General features: G+C 42.5%; 1 protein-coding gene across 1 annotated transcript; it reads right to left on the bottom strand.

Annotated features, from left to right (window-relative positions):
• Positions 1-15,295: 15,295 nt before the first annotated feature.
• Positions 15,296-17,249, bottom strand: LOC135542270 (potassium voltage-gated channel subfamily A member 3-like). The gene has a single exon (XM_064969108.1). The coding sequence runs from the start codon at positions 17,075-17,077 to the stop codon at positions 15,632-15,634; it is 1,446 nt and encodes a 481-aa protein (XP_064825180.1). The 5' UTR covers positions 17,078-17,249; the 3' UTR covers positions 15,296-15,631.
• Positions 17,250-19,006: the final 1,757 nt, after the last annotated feature.

Here is a 19,006-nt window from a genome sequence, read left to right as displayed (position 1 = left end):
ACATGTTTGAGTATTAAAAGTAGACTATTCATTTTAAATAAATTCCCACTGAGAAAAACAGTCAATCAATGTTGTTTCCACGTAATTTCAACCAAAAATGTCAATGTGATGACAAACTGATTGTATTTGCAAAAAGTCAACAATTTAAGGGAATTTTGTATTTTTTTCTCCCAATTTTTAAACTAGATTAAAGGGTGAAGATGTTGATTGATGAGACGTTGAATTCACATTAGGTGACAACTCAACCAAATGTAAATCAAAACGAGACGTTGTATTTATGTTTGTGTTTAGTGGGTTACAAGTAATGCGTAGGCTATTGACAAGTGCTCAATAAGAGACAAGTGCACAATAAGAAAATCACAATCCGTGCATTATTTTATCCTTAATTGAAAACGCTACAGCGTTTAAAACGCAGAATGCTCACAGATATACACATGCAGGGGGCTATGACTGTGCTTGTCTATGAAGAGAGGATCGTTCTTAAAACCATGCATGCATTGCAGCCTCGTTATACATTGTAAAGAGAACGGCATTTTCCGACATTGATTTGAGATGACATGCATGAAGAATCACCCTGGACTGAGAGCCAGATTATGCAATTCCTCAGTGCCAGAACCCCGAATCAGTGGCATCACTTTCCTGGTTCTCTGTTTAGCTGGGGGTAAAACATGCTTAATTACCCCAGGTCTCAGTATTTCTAAGGATCAGTGGTAGCCATTAGCCTGGTGTAACCTAAAGCTTCAAACCTTCAGTCGTGCAGTGATATGCATACAAAGAGACTAGGGATGGAGAATGGGCGAGAAAACACACTGTAGCCCTGCCACTCATCACTTATCTGCAGCGGGGGTTTTAAAGGGAACGGGTCTTGGACTTAAATTATAGCTAATCATTGTATATTAATATGAAATGCAGGCTATCATTATGCACGACCCAGTTAACAGTGTTTACTATGTAAATGTGTAACTATCTGATTCTATTACGCTGTAGGCCTAACACTGTAAACGACTATTTTGTTATCTGACACAATCTCATGCATGACTTCAAAAGGCTTCTGCTATGAAAGTAATCCCCCAAAATTATTCTGTCCTATGAAACTGTGACACTTCTCAAACATGAGGGTGACAGCTAGGGAGAGGCGGTTTCATAATTGAGGATTTCTTCATTTGACTTGACACAGCAGCCATTTAGTGTTTTGTTCTGTTCTGCACCATCATATTGTCATCAATAGGGGCATCCAACAAAGATGTAATGCATTTCAAAATAGAGAGCTACATAATATCGATTCAATTAAATAATTATCAGTTTTTCATTCTCATATGGAGTGCTTTTCCAGTCATCAGAAGGCAGTGAACATGTATGGCCACAGTTTCTACTGGCAGAAAACAAAACAGCCAGTCATAACACTGTAACACTCACAGAGCCAGCTACTGTGAAGGACTCACACTAACAGGACACTATAACTGTGATTCCATGTGCAAGGATTTAATCAGGGGCTTCCAGAACCCCGAATAGTTATAACAATTAATGAAATTATGAGTGACAAGGCAGACGTGTTCCTTGAGAGAGTGCATAGAGTTTGTTTTTAGTTTTTGCAATTTCACAGCCTTTGTGAATTAGCCGTGTATACTCTGGTTCTGCCCCCTTGGGATGTGATGACTCATAGGAAGTTATAGTCTGCTTTATTCCACAATTTCAAGGCCACGAATACACTTTACATGGTGTCAAGTGAAACGTTTATGAAAAAAACGTTTGCAGGTGGTATTGACTAAACATTATTATTGTGTGACTGTGAGAGTTAAAGTTAAGAGAGATACCAGGATGAATAGATTACAATGGAATGACGCTTGTTCATATCTTACAAAACAATGCATGCTGTACACAGGGGGAGGATCAGAGTGCGAATTACGGGGGGCCCAGGGGGGTCTCAGACTCCCCTAATGAGACATGAGTCCCCTTAAATGGAACAAAGTCAAACTTTGGGGGGGGGGGTCTCTAAATAATGCTCATTCAACCATTATCCCATTTGTTTAAAATGCCATTTGTACTGATACAGTGGTAAATATGTCACTTCTGTCATTTGAAAAAAATGTATGTGGCTGCACTTGTCATCCCAGGACAGTCCCTTATCTCAGCCAGTTTCTGGGTGTCCCAACTTTTCTTTCTACTGAAAAAGTTGTTTTTTTTGTCAGCAAGACACATCAATTAATTCAGGCTACAAAAGTGTAGACCCAATGAAAATCCCCAAATATCATGACACACTTTTGGGTGTTTTGTGATAGATGTTCATTCATCAAATGGCGCAATGCACTGTTTCGATGCTGGAATTATTTTGGAGTGGACAAACATAGCCTACTTTTTGAAGCGATTTGTTCGTCAATAAGATGAAAGAGTCTTGACTGGTTGTGTTCATGACAAATTGAAAGGGTTAGAGTTAGGGAGGGAAGGAACAGCTGGTGATTTTTGTAAGACTTGGCTTCATCAAGGTTACTGCTGGCTACAGCCCCTATTGTAGGAGAAGGACCGTCAAGTCTGCCCCTGCAGCTCCGTCCATAAAGCTGCCACACATGCTCACACCTTTCCCAATATCTCTTAAAGGCTTTCTCAGGTTCTCCATGACAGCATAGACATTATTTATGAGCGAGGGGCCCATTACAAAACTGTTAATGCAGTCTCTGAAACTCAATTCATGTTGCATTTGCTGTCACTTGAATTAAACGTGAAGGGACCTAGTGCTCTAATGGTGTGTGTTTTAATCACATGGTGGTGGAGGAGGGGGCTGGGGGGGCAACAACAGTGAATGGAGTCTAAAGGGCATCGATTTCCGTTCGCTCCCCACCTGTCCTCTTCTCCAGATCTGTCAATACCCCCGCGTAGCATGAAAAGAGAGTTGAGAGAATAATCTCGAGTGGTGAAGCTAAGGCTTTTTGTTTTTGACACTTACAGTATGGCCACTTTTTCTTCAGATAACGTCTGGTAGTGCAACCTAGTTTTCTGACCTTTGTTCCATTAACATATATGGCAGTACAATATGCGATGCAGTTAGTGGCTATCGTTCAATATTAACTCCAGTGGATGTTCTTGATGCATCTGTTTCCTGTCATTTGCACACAGCTCGTGTGAGCTTAATTAGACGTATTGAATAGGCAGTATAAGTTGATGTCTCTCACAGCCTGAGTGGTGTTGTAATTCTCTGGGGGAGCTGTCTATTTGTGTGGAAAGTAGCAGAGAGCAGGGAGTGGTGTGTTCCAGGCGGAGGACTATTGACACCGCAATGCACCAGCCACACGCTTGACAGCCTCCTCTTATAAGACGACGCCAGCCTTATTACTGCCCAGTCTCAGCAGCTTAATCATACACGCACGCGCACATGCGCACGCACGCACGCACGCACGCACGCACGCACACACACACGCACGCACGCACACACACACACACACACACACACACACACACACACACACACACACACACACACACACACACACACACACACACACACACACACACACACACACACACACACACACACACACACACACACACACACACACACACACACACACACATAAATTGAACATGTTACCCTGTAGTTCAGTTGGTAGAGCATGGCTCTTGGAATGACAGAGTAGTGGGTTCAATTCCCAGGACCCCCCCTATGTGAAATGTATGCCCACATTGCTTTGTATGAAAGTGTCTGCTAAATGGCATATAAACAAATTATACTGTTCATAATGCAAAGAGAGAATCACTGTAACTGGTTGATGAAGTACTCAAAATATGTACTTTGAAATGTTTATGTTTAGAATGATTCAATGACAGTAATGGTTCAAAGAGAGATTCAAGGACACCTTCATTCAAAGATGTACTGAATTGTATTACAGTAATAGCTTATCAGCCAAGATCAGGTAGCACACCCAGGAAATGCCCAGGGGAGAGGGCACAGATGATATCATCCACTTCCCTGCATTTGTTAAATGCATGAAAACACATTATCTTGCTACTGGATAAGATGATGTAATTCCCACCTTTGAACAATACCCTCATTAGCGTCGGTCCGTTTTCAGTCTCGTGGGCAACTTGGACTGAAATGACCTTCCTATAGTCTGTATACTGTCAACAGATTAAGTTCTACATTCTTTTTCCTAGGACAACTAGCGATTGTGCACCCTGAAGCAAAAAGGTTTCCCCCGATACATTTCCAATCCCTTTGGGATGTGAGTCATTTCAACACAACTGTGTTGGAGAGAGAGACTATTACTGGGCTGTCTCTTGAGGTACCATAAGGACTACAGCTCGGGGAAGTGGTATACACACCATACAGGATACTGAAAGAAAACAAAGTGGCCTAAACATACTGTAGAGTGCTGCGAGACAAGCGGTGTTGGCAATGTGGACACCCTGAGTGAACAGTTCTCAAAGAGACCCAAGGTTGAGTGCTGCAGTAGTTGAACATTCTCTTGTCCTTCTCTGTGTCCCTGTGCTGCAGTGTGCACGGACAGGAGAGAGGAGGTCCAGAGAGATCCAGTTATGCTGCAGCCTGGACAACGTACAGCCACAGCAGGGCAGGCAGCATGGAGGGCGTGACCACGGAGCAGACACTGGAGCCGAGCCAGGACGCCAGGAGAGAGAACCACAAGGGCATTCATATCACTGCGGCAACAGCAGCAGCATCAGCAGTTGCCTCCCTCTCAGCCTAGCAGACTAGTTCACCTCAGACAGAGGTGAACACACATGCCGCTATAGACCAACAAGCTGTCAGTAGGGACAGTTTGTATTGAAAACAAAACAGTGTTTTATTGATCATAAGTTTGCATAGGTCAAAGATTATGGTCCATGGAAATGTGACATTTCACTCAAACAGGTCACATTCGTAAAATTTGCATTTCTGGGGACCGCACGAACAGGGAATAAATGAAGACACCAACCAGTAAACTATCCCATTGCTGCAGGGAACCATTTTCTATGAGCTCATGTAAAGTTTCGTTTGGCTCTGCTGCTGCATGACTCAGACCCAGTCAGTGAGAGGCAGGGACGAATCAGTGCTACTGATAGCAGGGGAATCCCTGTGCTCCATGATGGAACTTCCATGTGTGTTACTGGGGTATGGGCCAGAAACAACTGGCTTTCCTCTACCTCCTAGCCCCTAGCCCTTTTGGATATATTTGGATCTGAAGAGGTATTTTGTGGTTGAGGAGCTAAGTCAGGTGTTTCACTGCAGAGTTTGGGACAAGAACCTGCAGTACTGCAGGAGCAGGAATGAGGAGCGTGTGTTTAGATGGTGCGTATGTGATGCTAGGAAGCTGGACCTTGCATTCAGTGTAGACATCTGGGGGAGTACAGAGGCCACCTAGAGATCCCTGGGTCACGTCCCCTCCCCCCGAGCCGGGAGTTTTTGGGCAGCTGTCAATGAACGGGGGCAACCTTTTGGGGGGCAATGACAATGATAGAAATTGAAACAGAATGCAACTGAATCTGGTTGTTTTAATGGTGACGGTTGATAGTTAATTCCTGGTGACTGTTGATAGTGAATTCCTGGTGACTGTTGATAGTGAATTCCTGGTAACTGTTGATAGCGAGTTCCTTTGTTGATAGCGAGTCTATTTGTGTTTCTGGTCTCTTCCATCAATGTGTTTTAAGGACTGTCGAGATGGAGAGCCGCTAAATGATGACGGTTTTAATAACATGGTTAGATCTAACCATTGTGTTTAATAGGACTATATTGTTACATTCCAACCTGAAATTCCTCTACCATTGAACAGTCTTGTGCTTAGTCTAATATTGTTGCTATGGTGACTGCTCCTAGGGCTTCACAAGGCAGAGGAGAGGAAGCCCTGTCGTCACTCCTGGAGAGTCTCCCTCTCTCCTCACATCTAGGATATTAGAGGTAAAGTCAAAGCACAGTGACACAGCACTTTGCATTTCTTTTTAGAGACCAATGCATTTTTACAGTGTCCAGTAACAACACTAAAGCAGTTTATTGAAACAGGCCTTGCAATACCATAAGGATTTGTCTGACTTTGTTGGCTGGGACATTTTGGGGGGGGCAATGACAATGTTAGAAATTGACAGTTTTTTGCAACGGTGGTATTCATACTTAGCAATGAAGGTAATATGAGTCTTCTTTCCCCTTCAAATGATTGATGAATTCATTTATACATTTTCCGTAACCTCTGGTATCCTCTGTTTGAGCTCCTTCAACTGATCGGAGAGTGGATCGTCGTTATACATACAGCCAAAGAGCTAAGCACAGTATACAATAAACATTTTATACTAAAACCCGTTCTTTAATGACTGGCTTGGTATTTAGATCCATTGAGAGAAAAGTGTGTATGTGTACACTCCTCATGATATGATTGGTGGGCTTCCCTTTGTCTTGACTCAAAGCGTTGAACGCAGAGTCATGATTCAGAAGAGTGAACTTTATAAATATCTCCTCTGAAGAGTAGATGGATGCTTTGCAGTTTGCACCCAGAGTAATAACAGCACTATGTCTGAAGCATGCTATTACTGGCTGATGCCATATAATGTACATTTTTATAACAGTTTTAGGGCTAAGACAACATGAAAAAGTTTTTTTTTTTGCAGATATAAACAATCATCAATACAGTTGGTGAAGTTAGTACTACCATAAAAGTACTCTCCCCAGAATGTACTGCATCCCCTATATCATTATAGCTTTTAGCAGAAGCTCTTATCCAGAGTGACATACAGGAGGAGCAATTAGGGTTAAGTGCCTTGCTCAAGGGCACATCGACAGACTTTTCACCTAGCCGCCTGGGGGATTTGAACCAGCAACCATTCAGGTTATTGGCCCAACACTCCGCTAGGCTACCTGCCGCCCCATCAGCATCACTCCTTTCTGCATCACAGCATCACTCTTTTCATGTGGCAGATGTCTGCCTGGGAGTGGAAGGAGTATGCTCGGGGTCTTCTCTCCTCCTCTGCATGAGCATGACACAAACATGCACACGCACATACGTCTGCCTGCAGCCAGAGCCCCTACCGAGCCACAGAGAACAAGGGGGCATTGGCTTCGTTTTGTGCAACTAATCTCTGATATGGATGACGTGTGTGTGGTTTGTGTGTGTGTGTGTGTGGCAGTATGAAGGGGGTTGTTCCTCATTCCTGGCAATAGAGAGAGTGCCTCTCCTGAGAAGTGTCTCTCAGCACTCCGATGCCAAGGGTTCTAGAGTGCAGTCAGTCAGGCGTACAGTACCAGCTGAGACCATCTACATTTTACAGCTGGGTATCGGCTTAAGTGTACATGTATTCAGTACTGTACATGCTGCACACATTCCCACCGACACACACACTGTCACACACTTTCACAGTCACACACATGCGCACACACACACGCACACACGCACGCACACACGCACACACACACACACACAAACACACACACACACACACACGTTACATAGATATAATGTATGTAATGTATGTGCGGGGTTGACTAAATAGAAATGGAATCACATGACTCATTTAGGAATCTTGGGAGATGCACTGAACTGCAGCTCGAGGTTTTCCACATGGGCAGTAATGGTGAGATTTACTGACAAGTGATTTATTGCTAGGATAACTCACAGACAAGTTTTAATTTACCCAACTATACCCCAAAAAAAAAAGGAATTGGGGAGAAGCGAAGAGTGGCCCATGTTCCGAGAAAGAAGTCAGAGAGAACAACGCCACTCAAGCACTTCTGATCAAGCCACCTGGAACAACCTGCAGCTGTGACCTTATTTGGCCACTGCTTTCTGAAGAGTAGTTCATCTGGTGACACTCCCCATGCCGTTATTGTCGCTGTTGTTGAAGAAGATAAAATATTAGAAATAGGGGATGAGAGTGTAGAATGGGAAGAGAGAGGAGGAGGGAAGGGGGGGGGAAAAAGGAGGGATGCGGTGGAGGCTGCTGAGGGGAGGACGGCTCATAATAATGGCTGGTACAGAGCGGGTGGAATGGCATCAAAAACATGGAAACCATGTGTTTGGTTGTATTTGATACCATTCCACAAGTTCCGCTCCAGCCTTTACCACAAGGTAGTCCACCCCAATTAAGGTGCCAGTGGAGGAATGTAATAATATATGTGTGTGTGTGTGTGCTTGCACGTGTGTGAGTGTGTTAAATACATTTTCTCAAAGAGGTGAACAATCCCAATTTGTGACCCTGAAATTATTTTCACTTAAGCGACAACATGCAAACGCTGTCTGATTTGCAGACACATTTATGTGCTTACATTTTTGTCCTGGGACAACGACAACACACCATGAATACATGGTGATGTTACAAAACATGACCTCAGTCTTCTACTCCACTGGGGGTAGCTATAGACCAAACACAGGCCTGCTGAAGACTAGGGAGATACATAACGGCAACATACACAATGTGTCCTCTTGTACGGGACTCTCTGGGATCTTATTCCAGGACTAAGACACTAGGTAAGAGACAGAGTAGAGCACATGCTCCTTTCCCCCAGGCAGTCCATTGGAGGGGAGGTGAGGTCTCAGATAAAGGCACTGTGTCCGTGGCACCTTGCCTCTGTCGTCTCTCTCCGGGCCAGTACAGTACCGTGTGTATGTGTGGAAGGTTTGTGTTGGTGGAGGGTTGTGCTGGTGGAGCTTGAATCCCATAGTGATGTGTCAGGGCAATCCTCCTGTAGGCCTTTGGAGGTAAGAGATTGAGACACTGACGTTAAAGTCTATTATGGGCCAGTCAAAATACTTTGGGCGAAACTCAGGCAGTTTTTATGACTGTACAGTATGTCCAAGACGATATGTTCTCTCATTCGCTAACGTCATAATCCACCACATTGCATAAGGAAGACAAATATAGAGATAAATTACCTCCAGAGTAGAGATGTTTTACTGCCACATTGTCGGTTGGATGATGGTTGTTGGCAGGTTGAGATGCGGCGATGAAAATTTCCATCCTGTGAAAAAGGGGAAATTACATGTGAATTTAGGATTCTGTCGAGTCATACATCCTTACATATACTGCCGTTATCAGTTCATTCATCTTTGATTGAATTGTGCATGTTTGATATGGGAGTAAAAGGGTCTAGACTATCATAATGTGGAACATAACAATGAATGATCCTCTCTGTCCTACATAAGTTCTCTCACTTGAGGGCAGTACTGAGCGTTGTTTTGTTAATGGCCCTTTCAAGTAGTGGTGGGTAAATTTATAAGGACATAAAAAGAGATCTGTGAAGCTAATTTTGCTCGAGCCCATTTTAACAACCAATTAATTAGGCTACTACAATTTTCTCACTTTCAAATGTCAAATGGTTTCTCAACTAGGATGATGTCTTTTTTTTACAGAGATAGTCAGGCCCTATTATGTCCATTTAGATTTAAACTAAATCTAAATTGTGCGTAACTGATTAAATCTAGGTGAATTGGGTCTGATCAGCCTTGATGGAAGGGCACGGTGCACCATGGCTGGTGATGGCATTGATTCATCGTAACAGCTGCTCTTACTGCGGGATGGAGAGGGAGACTGCAGAGCAGAACAGGGACAATACCCCGCGGGAGTACGGTGCAAATGACCAGCCCTACAGCCCCCAGACGGTGAGAGTGAAAAAGAAAATGAAATGTTGTTTACGTTGTTTTGTTGACATTACATTGTGCATGTACTGTCCTTCGCACATTTTGTCTTTCAAAAGACGTGACCTAATTATCAGGATTAATTATGATTCAGTATAATTAGGCTACTCATCTTCATTGTTGTTATAAGTGATGAGTTAACAGAGATTGACAATAATAATAATTCATGTATTTCTTTATTTGTTCATGTGTTATTACATTCGTCATTTTCTCATTTTTATGCATTTGCCATGGCACATTTGTTTCTATGTATGCTGATGTTTGTGTGTGGGCTGTCTATGTCCACCACCGCCTCCTTTTCTTGTCCTTTAAGCCTATATGGCCTTTCTGTTTGTTGTGAGAGGAACAGTTAACAGTGGATTCAAGACATAATATTGTATATCATTAAAATCACTACAAACCAGTGAAATATCCCTTTATGAATATTAAAGATACTTTTTAATTGTTTGAAAATAAAATATAAAATCAGGGATGCAAATACTGACCAAAACCAGGTATGAATTGTGTTTTGGCATATTTCTGCTAATATTTTGCAAAGATAATCTATTTTGAAAACCTGGCTAAATTGGATGTGTAATCTGTATTATCATAAGCATTTTGGAATTATCATTATTGAAAGAGTTGTGGCAATGTCAGAAATTTACATTTTAGTCATTTATCAGAAGCTCTTATCTAGAGCGACTTGCTCAAAGGCACATCAATAGATTTTCCCCCTAGTTGGCTCTGGAATTTGAACCAGCGACATTTATGTTATTGGCCCAATGCTCTTAACAGCTAGGCAACGTGCTGCCCATCCAATTAAATCCAATGGAGCCTGTTGGTGGCCATCTTGGAAAATGTGTACCCTGTGGTTACATCAGCAATAGCTAGGCATCATTTTTTAGACTTTTCCTAGCTTTATGTTAAGTTTGGTGTGCCCGTTATGAAGACATTTTGGGGTACCTCTTTGTTGGACGTAATGCATTCCTATGGGATTTCATATAGGGTGCAATGTACGGGGCAGGTTTTGCATCACATTTCTTGATAACACAATTTATAGAATCATATTGCATATCATTTTCATCAATAGACATCAGTAAATGCTGCTAAAACATATTCTAAGTGTTTTAATGTAATACATTTGAAATGGCTACAAAACGCAACAATTCAGACAGCTATTTCTGGCATTTTTCTACCACTATTCTGGTCATATTTGGCTAAATACATAAAACTGATATACTTGGGCCATCATGTTGTCTTATCCTCATTGTAACACACATTTTAAACCATTATTGTGTATATTACACCAATTATGTATTCAGCTATCGCCATGAAAAATCAATGCAGTCCCTCACCATTGAAATGAATGGTGGCCTTCTTGAAAATAGGCTGCTGGGACTGAAATCTATAATGACAACAACAACAAAAATCCCAATGGGTCTCCTTGTTCTGTGTGAAATGTGATGTAGTTATCATCTAGGGTGCCATGTGATAATAGAGCACATCTGACCTTCCTGTCTCGGTGTACCCAACAATGCTTACATGTATGACCTTTGACCCCCCAAGGTGGGCCCATAGAGATGTCATTACCATTTCAATTGTTTCATACCTTAATTGGTGTTGTATTATGAAGTTAATAATACTGTCTATCAATTACATTAGTATGAAAAGATTGTTCCATGATAATACAAAATGACATTTCATACCCCCCAGCCTGTTGGCCCAACTAACCGCATAACGTATAATGCAGTGATAACCACATTCAGCTACCGCCGATACGTGGGTATCAGATCAAAATAGAACCTACAGATATGGACCTTAATGAAATGCATCATTAGACTTTTCCACCCCTAAGTGGGAATAAAAATGAAATGTGTCTCTCCGGCCCATGGACTACTAGTAATGAGAAGGAATGGTAATGCACGACTCAGGACTGCAAGATTTCAGATAATAAAATACGGCTATAACATAGTAATATTTCGAACAGGCAGTCGAAGTAGACCTATAATGATATTATTGCTGCTCTTTGGTGTTAGGTTTATGTTGATCCTCTTTTTGCATGCAATAACACAACCAAAAACATGTTTATTAATTGAATGCATAATTGATTGTCTCATCAATTTGTTGTCTCGGATATAGGCTCCACAAAAATTATGAAACCATTCTATAAAGTCGATTGTTATGTAAATGCTTGTTTCATTAGTTTATGGGTCAACCTAAGTATTACATTAAGGCTCAAGGAGGACTCTTTGCTCTCTCCTTCAAGGCGAGTTGGTAATCCATCTGTGGAATCGCAACGCAGAGGTGGCACCAGAGGTCCCAGAGTGGTGTGGTGAAAAAAAAGTTTCTGGGGGCCATCGTCTTTCCTGATCTGGTAACTTAACAAGGTAAAACTCTGCACCTTATATGGTATGACGTATATAGGCTATATATAGGCTATGATGGGACCAGAGCTTTTCTAATCAGGTCACACAAAAAAACTCCTGGAAATACACCTGGCCTTGGGGAGGAGGAAAACTCTGTTAAACTACAGAAACTCTGTACTTCTTCATATTCATTATATTTTAAAGGACTAGAGGAGAGGGGGGGGGGGGGTTCCTATACACAGACACAGAGACAGCAACATGATTGGACAATAAAACTGACAGGGTCGCTCTTACTTCATGCAGGTTTTCTACGACGGGTTGATCAAAACAAGCATTGTTAGTTACCACTAAGCCATACTAAAGAAAATCAGTTTAGCACGGGTAAGCCTATGATGCAAAAATGTTGTTTTCTGTTCCATCAGACTAATCCCTGTGCATCTAGTGTCCCATGAGCTCACCCAGACAGTTGATTAACTTGATCTCCACTGTTAAAAAGCATCTAGATATTATTTCACCTTGCTTCTAGCCTAACACTTGGTTGGCAACAACAGCGGTTTATACGAACATTGCTCGCTGTCTCTCGAAATGTGCAACATTGCTTCCAATATTGAAATCCGATCTCCACTGTCCAAAAGAGAATTAATGTTTCAGGACAAGACAGACAACCTTTCTCAACCAGTTGAAATCATGAATCAGCATAATTGTTCTGTCAATGTATACAAACATTTTTTTTATATAGAAAAACAGGTTAAACAAAATAAAATGCAGCTATTCTAGCTTGGCTAGTTAGCAAGTACGTGTGTCCCGTGTTGGGCTGTGTGGCTCAGATGGTAGAGCATGGTGCTTGCAACACCAGGGTTGTGGGTTTGATTCCCACGGAGAAGTATACAAATGTCTGCAACTCACTACTGTAAGTCGCTCTGGATAAGAGCGTCTGCTAAATGCCTAAAATCGAAATGATAATAGTGTTGCACGGAACATTTAGAATGACTGGGTCGCGTCCATAGATATAGAACAAAAAGACTGGGTCATGTCTCTGGCAACCTAACCGATAGAATGAATGGCCAGCTGGCTTGGCTAGCAACCATAGATGTATTTCTGATGAATGGAAGCATCAACTTTTGGTAGCTGAATAATAGACAACTTTCTAAGTAGAATTTGCACTCATTCAGTTCTGTATGGTCCTGCCTGAAAAAATGCATTTTGTGTTTTTAACCTCTTTTGCAAGTAAAGTATTTTTACACAATCATCCATTTCATAAATGGGAGACATATTGTAAGATATGTGAAAAAAGTGTGGTTGTGTTTTGTTCTACCTCGGATAGGTAAGGGTATCTCAAAAACTAAAGCCCTTTTTGAGGATTGGCCAAATAAACTAAAATGTATTTATAAAACGTGTTGTACATCAGCAGATGTCACAAAGTGTTTATTCAGAAACCCAGCCTAAAACCCCAAACAGCAAGCAATGCTGATGTAGAGGCACGGTGGCTAGGAAAAACTCCCATAGTAGGCATCAACTGTTGTTAGTAGCCTACAGTTGATCAGACTCAAAAATAGTCTTGTTTCATTGCAAAACTGCAGCATCACTCCGATGTGAAGGATAGAGAAATGTACACGAGTTGACAAATTATGAGGCAAATCAGTTAAAAACAACAACACTTGGACCCTTTAACACTTTTCGTCGATATATCTTATCAAACTAAATCAAAAGAGCTGTTGCGCAAGTCACACACACGTTTTCCGGCGGTCATGTCGCAAAGTGATAACATTAAAGGGGGACTGCACTTCCTGATTTGGCTTCGTTTTAGATTTGGTTAATTTAGAAATGCTAGCGACCGTGACTGAATTTAAACAGGTTCGGGGTGTGGTTTGATGTGAGTGTCTTGTATGTGTTCGCAGGTGGGAAGAGTTAAACAAATTATTTAGGCAATTGGCTTCAGCAGGCTGGTGTGCAACTGTGGCAAAATTGGTTTGACTTTGGATAACCAATCTCTGGGGATAGTTAAGTACCGTCAATATATAACACAATGTAAAAGGGACCATATTTTCATGTTGCCCATCATTTAGTTGTCTCATTCAATGCTTCCAATATATGTATATGAATTTCTACAATTTCATTGGTTTGAGGTTTTTAAGTCATTGAAATTTGGAGGTATTGACATTTAAAACTATTGTCCCATGTACATTGTGTAATTTACCAATTGTGCCTAAATACCCCCATAGGCCCCATAGGAATATCAAATGTCCAACCAAATTGACCATGGGCATTATGATTATGTGCACTCCAATTGATGATTGATGATTACTAGCGTGTTGCGAGTTGTGGGCATGTGGGTAGGATTAAAATGAACCCAGCCCATGGAAAGCTGTTAGGGTAACCTTCATTCTGTGACCTAGGCCTACCATTTTTTCCTATAATTCAAAAACTCAATTTTGGATGAGACTGACTTTATGACCAAAATCATCTGATTTACACTTTGCAGTCAATTTTGAAAACAGAATAAATGTTACTGACTCATATAGATGACACATAGGCCATTTTCAATTTAGAGGCAGTTGCTTTTACCCAGGAATAGGTAGTCGTCATGGCGACTGCATCACAACTGCAGGCTCAGTCACATCCAGGGGGCGTGACTGCTGCTCTTCATTCTTCTATCCACTCGCACTATGCATTGTGTCCATGTCTTCATCAATGTGCTCACACTATCCTCCATGATGGAAACAGTCTTGAAGTCATGTTTTGTAGGAAAATAAATTCCAAATAGTCCTGATGACAGCCTTAGGATCGAATTTTAATAAAATACATTGATTACCAAGGATTAGTACCACTATCAAAATAACATAAAAATATTTTAGCCTATGTACTTATGATACATTTATATTTTTTTATATTTTTTTTACCCCTTTTTCTCCCCAATTTCGTGGTATCCAATTGTTGTAGTAGCTACTATCTTGTCTCATCGCTACAACTCCCTTACGGGCTCGGGAGAGACGAAGGTTGAAAGTCATGCCTCCTCCGATACACAACCCAACCAGCCGTATTGCTTCTTAACACAGCGCGCATCCAACCCGGAAGCCAGCTCCACCAATGTGTCGGAGGGTGCACCTGGCAACCTTGGTTAGCCCGCACTGCGCCCGGCCCGCCACAGGAGTCGCTGGTGCGCAATGAGACAAGGACATTCCTACCGACCAAGCCCTCCCTAACCCGGACGACGCTAGGCCAATTGTGCTTCATAGTGCTCTCATAGTGCAGTATGTTATGTCCATGATATTTCCAATACGCATAGGTTGCCCATTCAGTCCGGCCATAGCCTATGTTATCATCCGATGAAAATGACATCATACAGACATTGTAGATTATATTGATATTCATGACAAGAACACTGAACACTGATAACTGAACTTTCCCCCTAAAAAAACCACAACAACTCTGTTTAGATTCGGGGGGTAAATATGCAACACTTACAACCTAACGAACTACCGAACATCAACACCTATTTTTGACTCAAGGACGAATCGAACGATCACAGTACGGTTGAACCTGTCTGGTGCACTATAGCGGTGCACACGCCACCTGGCAGATATAGTACGCACCGACACGTCACGATTAGCCATCATAGAAAAAAATAGTCGTTGCAACTGTATTCTATCTATCGTCATACTCCATATAAAGTGAAAGCGTTTACACATCCGTAAATATCTTTTTGATGTTCACGCAGTTTTGGTTATTCTCATTTGTGAAGTTGGGCTGTTTATACCCACTGTTGATGCCCTCCTCTATATATTCCGACTTGCCCAGAGATGAGGTGCTACGAGTCCTTTTCAGCTCATCTGTGGCTGAGGGTAGGTGCTCGCAGCTGCTGACATGCAAGTACTGTGCGTGCTCTTCTCCATCAGTCTCCCTATGGTAAAAGTAATTGAAGTTGGAGACAATAACTGGCACAGGGAGAGCAATAGTTAACACTCCGGCAATAGCACACAATGACCCAACAATTTTGCCACCAATGGTCACAGGGTGCATGTCTCCATATCCGACAGTAGTCATGGTGACCACAGCCCACCAAAACGCATCTGGGATGCTTGTAAAACTGGATGACGGGTCATCGGCCTCAGCAAAGTAAACAGCACTTGAGAAAAGGATAACTCCAATAAAAAGGAAAAATATCAACAGTCCAAGTTCCCTCATGCTGGCCTTTAGTGTCTGCCCTAAAATCTGTAGCCCCTTAGAGTGCCTGGAGAGCTTGAAGATGCGAAAGACTCTCACGAGCCTTATCACTCTGAGAATGGCCAGGGACATGGCTTGCTGACCGTTACCCTGCTTCTCAGCCAGTTCTGTCCCCAAAGTGATAAAGTAGGGAAATATGGCGACAATGTCGATTATGTTCATTATGTTTTTTGAGAACGTGGATTTGCTGGGGCACGCGAAGAACCTGACCAGCAACTCAAAAGAGAACCATATTATGCAAAGTGTCTCTATCACAAAGAAAGGGTCGGTGAATGGATTTACGTGGTAGGAGGCCGTCCCGTTGACTGTAAGTGCCACAGTGACAGGGTCTCTGTCATCCCGAAACTCAGGCAAGGTCTCCAAACAGAATATAACAATTGAGATTAAAATGACAAGCACGGAGACTATGGCTATTCCCCTAGCTGGCCCAGAGCTTTCAGGGTACTCAAACAAAAGCCAAACCTGCTTTTGGAATTCATTATCTGGTAAAACACGTTCCTCTTCTTTTATGAATCCTTCATCCTCCCGGAATTTTTCCATAGCCTCTTCCCCGAGTTGATAGAAATTGATCTCCTCAGAGAAGATGTCAATGGGCACGTTAACAGGTCTCCTGATGCGCCCTCCCGACTGGTAATAATAGAGAATGGCATCAAAGCTGGGTCGGTTTCTGTCGAAAAAATACTCGTTCCTCAGTGGGTCAAAGTAACGCATCCTCTTTCTCCGGTCCCCGAGCAACGTTTTGGGAAACTGATTGAAAGTTTTTAGTTGAGTTTCGAATCGCAAACCTGAAATGTTGATAACCACCCTCTCGCAGCCGAGCTCTTGCTCATATCGATCCACGGACAGGTGTCTCGAAAGCACCATTGACTCCTCTAACATGTTCTCCACTGAAATTACGCCCATCTCCGTCTTTGAGTAACCGTGGTTCTTAAACGCTGTCGGATGAGGTTGAAGTGGTCATCCACACAGGTGGTATGGAGGGGTCAGACTGCAACGCGCCTCCTCTAGCCAAACCCCCAAAGACCCTTGGAGAACCAGAGCCGACGCTCATGCGACGCGTCTCCCATCCCCTCTCCTCGTCGTCTCCGCTCGTTGCCACAGTGAAGTGTTTCCGCCCCACTAAGCACACACTGGGGGTTTATAAACACATATTTATTCCCGCCCATGTCGCACATATGTCTGACACACTCCCACCGTTCACCAAATCAGACCCCAACGTGACATAATCATAGACAAGCAGGCGCGCGCCATCTCACTTTGTTTCCACACCTTGTGTGGAAGCGATAACAGCAAGTTCCCAAAATGTATCGGGTTCCAATGGTTACCTCATTTTATATTTTCCCTGATTTAAAACTATCATCTCCCCTATCATCTCCCTATCATACATGTACAATCCTATTGTCTAATTTGATGACAATTTCAATTAAAGGACAAAACCGTCTGTCGCAAGGGGTTAAAAGTAATTTCTATGTTTAGACTGATATTTTTTTTTAGGTTTGCTTACTGTTCAGCGCCAACAACCATAGCTCTCCATGGTGCTGAAATAAGCGCTCCATTCATATGACTGATTAGTTGGCAAAACGTTACCCATGGCCACAAAACATGGCTCAATGATTCATGACCAATCATCATATCAATCTCTTGCACTTGTTGACGTACTCATAACACATAGGAATGATAACCCAATCACTGCTATTTTATGTCTATATTTCATCATGAGTAATCATTATTCGCTGTTTATGTACGTGTCAGTAAAACACCATATATACAAAAGTATATTGCATCCCTTCATATTAGTGGATTCGGCTATTTCAGCCACACCCGCTGCTGACAGGTCTATAAAATCGAGCACACCTCCATGCAATCTCCATAGACAAACATTGGCATTAGACTTACCTTACAGAAGAGCCTTGTGACTTTCAATGGGGCACTGTCATAGGATGCCACTTTTTCAACAAGTCAGTTCTTAAAATTTCTGCTCTGATAGAGCTGCCCTGGTCAACTGTAAGTGCTGTTATTGTGAAATAGAAACATCTAGGAGCAACAATGGCTCAGTGGTGAAGTGGTAGGCAACAGAAGTTCACAGAATGAGACTGCCGAATGCTGAAACGCTTAGTGCGTAAAAATTGTCTGTCCTCAGTTGCAACACTCATTTTCGAGGTCACCCAAAGCCAAGCATCGGCTGGAGAGGTGTAAAGTTCTCCACCATTGGATACTGGAGCAGTGGAAACGTGTTCTCTGGAGTATGAATCACACTTCACCATCTGGCAGTCAGATGGACAAATCTGGGTTTGGCAGATGCTACCTGCCCAAATGCATAGTTCCAACTGTAAAGTTTGGTGGAGGAGGAGTGATGGTCTGGGGCTGCTTTTCATGGTTTGGGCTAGGCCCCTTAGATCCAGTGAAGGGAAATCTCAATGCTTCAGCATACAATAACATTCTAGACGACTCTGTGCTTCCAACTTTGTGGCAACAGTTTGGGGAAGGCCCTTTCCTGTTTCAGCATGGCAATGCCTCTGTGCACAAAGAGAAGTCCATACAGAAATGGTTTGTCAAGATCGGTGTGGAAGAATTTGACTGGCCTGCACAGAGCCCTGACCTCATCCCCATCAAACAGCTATGAGAGGAATTGGATTGCCGACTGCAAGCCAGGTCTAATCACCCAATATCAGTGCCCAACCTCCTTAATTCTGTCGTGGCTGAATGGACGCAATGTCCCCCAGCAATGTTCCAACATCTAGTAGAAAGCCTTCCCAGAAGAGTGGAGGCTGTTATATCAGCAAAGGGAGGACAAACTCCATATTAATGCCCAAGATTTTGGAATGAGATGTT

The sequence above is a fragment of the Oncorhynchus masou genome, chromosome 6 (genome assembly GCF_036934945.1).
Source record: "Oncorhynchus masou masou isolate Uvic2021 chromosome 6, UVic_Omas_1.1, whole genome shotgun sequence".
Classification (NCBI taxonomy): Eukaryota; Metazoa; Chordata; class Actinopteri; order Salmoniformes; family Salmonidae; genus Oncorhynchus; species Oncorhynchus masou.
This window is presented reverse-complemented; position numbering and strand designations above follow the sequence as displayed.

Coding starts and splice junctions, on each gene's coding strand:
- LOC135542270 (XM_064969108.1), bottom strand. CDS start 17,077: ATGGGCGTAATTTCAGTGGAGAACATGTTAGAGGAGTCAATGGTGCTT.